General features: G+C 37.2%; 1 protein-coding gene across 1 annotated transcript in view; it reads left to right on the top strand.

Moving 5' to 3' along the window:
• The window catches only part of LOC120079184 (probable GTP-binding protein OBGM, mitochondrial), a 2415-nt gene extending 464 nt beyond the window's left edge, over window positions 1–1951 (top strand). Inside the window, exons 2-3 of the mRNA XM_039033352.1 lie at window positions 3–14; window positions 616–1951. Coding sequence (XP_038889280.1) covers window positions 3–14; window positions 616–1767 — 1164 coding nt within the window. The 3' untranslated portion in view covers window positions 1768–1951. The remainder of the gene's footprint in view (window positions 1–2; window positions 15–615) is intronic.
• Window positions 1952–3553: the final 1602 nt, after the last annotated feature.

Genomic DNA, 3553 nt, shown 5'->3' with positions numbered 1-3553 from the left:
AGGGTGCAGATAAGGTCATCCATCTCCTTCTAATCTGTATGTGTGCGTCTTCATTGTCTTGTTTTGTTTCTTAATCGTTCATATTTTTCATTTAATCTACAAATTTAGTTCCTAATTCTTGAGGCTTATCTGTTCCATCTGTAAATTTTATTTAGTTTCAATGTGTCCCTATATTTTGGATTATGATTGTCCATGTAGTTCTAGACTTGTTTATTGAACAAATATCAGCTGTTTTGGCACAATGGTGTAGTGTAGACAAATTGCAGAAAGAAGTAGAAGGTTTGGATAAATTAGAGTGATATATTTTACGAAAAGTTTTTGATGTGTTCCTTTAAAAAAGGATAGGTTTATACTGTCCTAACATCTATCTATTTTGTCATACTAAATCTGTCAATGTCTGTTAAATAAATATGTTAGTAACTTAGTCATCTTTTAGTTAATACTTAATACTGCCAGTAATAGGAATTATAGTTCAAAATTTATATACGCAATTGTATAGTTTTAGAGAGCCAATAGATTATGCAATCAAATTTAGGGGCTAGTGCAAACGATATTATCTATTGACTATTAAATTATTAGGATCCAATTCAACTGAGTTGTGTATTTGAATGGTAGATTGTTCGAGTACCAATTGGCACTGTCATTCATCTTGTGGAGGGTGAAGTTCCCCGTGTAGTGAAACATCATTCTTCAACAGATTTAGACCCTTGGCAGATTCCTGGAACACTAGTTGATGATCTCTCTAGTTCCCACCACAAGTCACTTGAATGCTCTAACAGAGAAAAGGAAGTCAATTTGACATTTAAGACTACTCTCTTGCCGTGTAATAATAGTGAAAATAATGTTAAAGATTTGTCATTGAGGAGGGAAACCTCTGAAGTAGCATCAAACAATGAGATTTCTCAAGTTTTTGCATTTCCTGATAGTTCTATTCAAGATGAGATTGGAGAAAGCGAAGGAATGATGTACAATGTTGCAGAATTGACTGAAGAAGGTCAACGGATTATCATTGCTCATGGAGGGGAAGGTGGTTTGGGGAATATTCATGAACACAAAGTTTCAAAGAAGCCTAAAGCCTCAATGCATATGGGGCAAGAAGAAGAGTCCTTAGATTCTAATGTATCTGAAATCAACGAGTCCAATAGACGAGCTGGTTCTCTTGGTGGTGAGGCTGTGCTTGTTTTAGAACTTAAAAGCATCGCCGACGTGGGTTTCGTTGGAATGCCAAACGCTGGGAAAAGTACTTTGCTTGGAGCCATTTCCAAAGCAAAACCAATAGTTGGTCATTATGCTTTCACAACTCTTAGGCCAAATTTGGGAAACTTGCATTTTGATGACTTATCAATCACAGTAGCTGACATTCCAGGTCTTATAAAGGGTGCTCACGAAAATCGTGGACTTGGACATTCATTCTTGCGTCACATTGAACGCACGAGAGTCCTAGCATATGTCCTAGACTTGGCTGCTGCTTTAGATGGTAGAAAAGGGATACCCCCATGGGAACAGCTGAGAGATTTAGTTTCAGAACTTGAACGCCATCAGAACGGGTTATCAGATCGGCCATCCTTAATAGTGGCTAACAAGATCGACGAAGAAGGGGCCGAGGAAGTGTATGAAGAGTTAAAGTCTAGAGTGCCAGGAGTCCTCATCTTTCCTGTTTGTGCTGTTTTGGGAGAGGGTGTTGAGGAGCTTAAAGCTGGTCTTAAGAACCTTGTGAATGGTGATACGTCATGTAGACTTAAGGTAGATGAAATTATTGTTGATTAGCCATTATGTGTTTGAAATGTACCATCTGATTCCATTGTTGCATTGTAGAGATTATTGAAGAAGACTGAATAGATATATTTATGAAATTTGCTCAGACCCCAGGATTTTGTATAAATTAATAAAAAAATTATGAACTGATCGTTATAAATAAAATGTGTGGATCAATCTTCGTTTGGTTGTTGGATTTGGATTCTGGATTAGAGATTCTGACTGGGATTTTCAGCTATGTTTGATTGGAACGACGAAGAGGCAACCCCCCTTTTTCTAGTGGATTGCTTTTTTCTTTTTTCATTTTTTACTTCTGTAATATGAAACAGTTGGTGCTTTTGTGGCGAGGGAGTGGAAAGTGTTTCTGGGTGTTGTTTAGCTTGTTTGGTTTATAGTACTACCATGGAATCAGTGTGTTCACGTCCAAACCCATATCTTACACTTTTTTGGAAAAGCTTATTGGAAGAATAGGACACAAATCTGATCGATCTGATACTCACCTCAGCATTTCATTCCTTAGGCAGTTCAATTTCTTTGAAAGCAAAGGGATGCTAATTAGTAACTCGTGGAATGAGTAGAGCATTCTGGGAGGAGCTAGGAAGCATTTTCGAACTCTGTGGTTGCTGTTGGTGTCTGGCGGGGACTGTAGTATGACCAAATGTCACATGAAGGCGTCTGTTGGGCTGGCATCACTTGATCTACGATGAGTTTTACTAGGTTTATCGTGAGTTGTAGTTTCATAAATCCTCCCTTGGTTAATCCCAGGTTTACTTAGTCCAACCAATGAGAGAGAGAGAGAGTGACGTACTGTAGATGAGACATACTCTTGCTGTCAAGATGTTGGTTGAACAGTTTTGAAGAAATGAGACAATCCTTAGGTCCGAGAGTTATGTTTATCTGTTTGGGTTTAGGCTACACTGTGTGGTTTAGACTAGTATATATTTGAGAATATGTGGCTGTCTTCTTTTTAAGTCTTGATGGGGTGTAAATGTTGAAGACAAGTAAGAGGGACTTTGGTTTATGATGAATTTATCCTTGCTTGAGGCACTTCAGGAGAATTGGAAATTTGGTCCGAGTATCTAGGATCAAAAGCAAGTGATTCCGGATACAATTAAGACAATTGGATTAGATGAGTAACGAACCCTGAGCAAGGAGTTGAGGGAAGTTTGGATCAGGTTACTAAAGGAATTCAAGGAGTTAATTTATTGGGAGGATTCTTGCTAGAGACGAAAAACAAAAATAAAGTAGGTTACAAAGACCGTGATTGTGATGCAATAATATTTGTATTTTTTTTCCCTTCTAAACTTTTATTTCCTCTTATGCCCCATTATCCCTCAGTTCGTTTAGACCTTTTTGGAAGGTTTATGTTGGTGTTTCTTTATAGTCTTGGATCAAGAATGGTTGAAAGGGTCCTTTAGCTTTGGTGGGAATATAATGCCTGATTTGGATGGCTTCACCTTGGCTTTCTTTAATGAAAATTGGGATATTTTTAAAAAGGACATAGGCAAGGTCTTTCCTAAGTTTCATGGAAGGGGATGATTTGATCTTTTCTATCAATTTTAGATTTTCAAGGGCCTTTATTACGGGAAGACAATTCTTTGATCAAGTTTTATTGTCAATGAGGCTACTGATGATTATAGAAGTTCAATTGTAACTAGGAAAAATACATTTTCAAATTTTATTTTGTGAACACTTAAAATCATGCATGTTGATTGTGTCTCCTGGATAAGGTGTCATGAAAGAAGGATGTTGAATTTAAATTGATATACTGGATTTAAAGTGGACTAGTTCAATCAAG

This window comes from Benincasa hispida, chromosome 6 (genome assembly GCF_009727055.1).
Source record: "Benincasa hispida cultivar B227 chromosome 6, ASM972705v1, whole genome shotgun sequence".
Lineage (NCBI taxonomy): Eukaryota > Viridiplantae > Streptophyta > Magnoliopsida > Cucurbitales > Cucurbitaceae > Benincasa > Benincasa hispida.
This window is presented reverse-complemented; position numbering and strand designations above follow the sequence as displayed.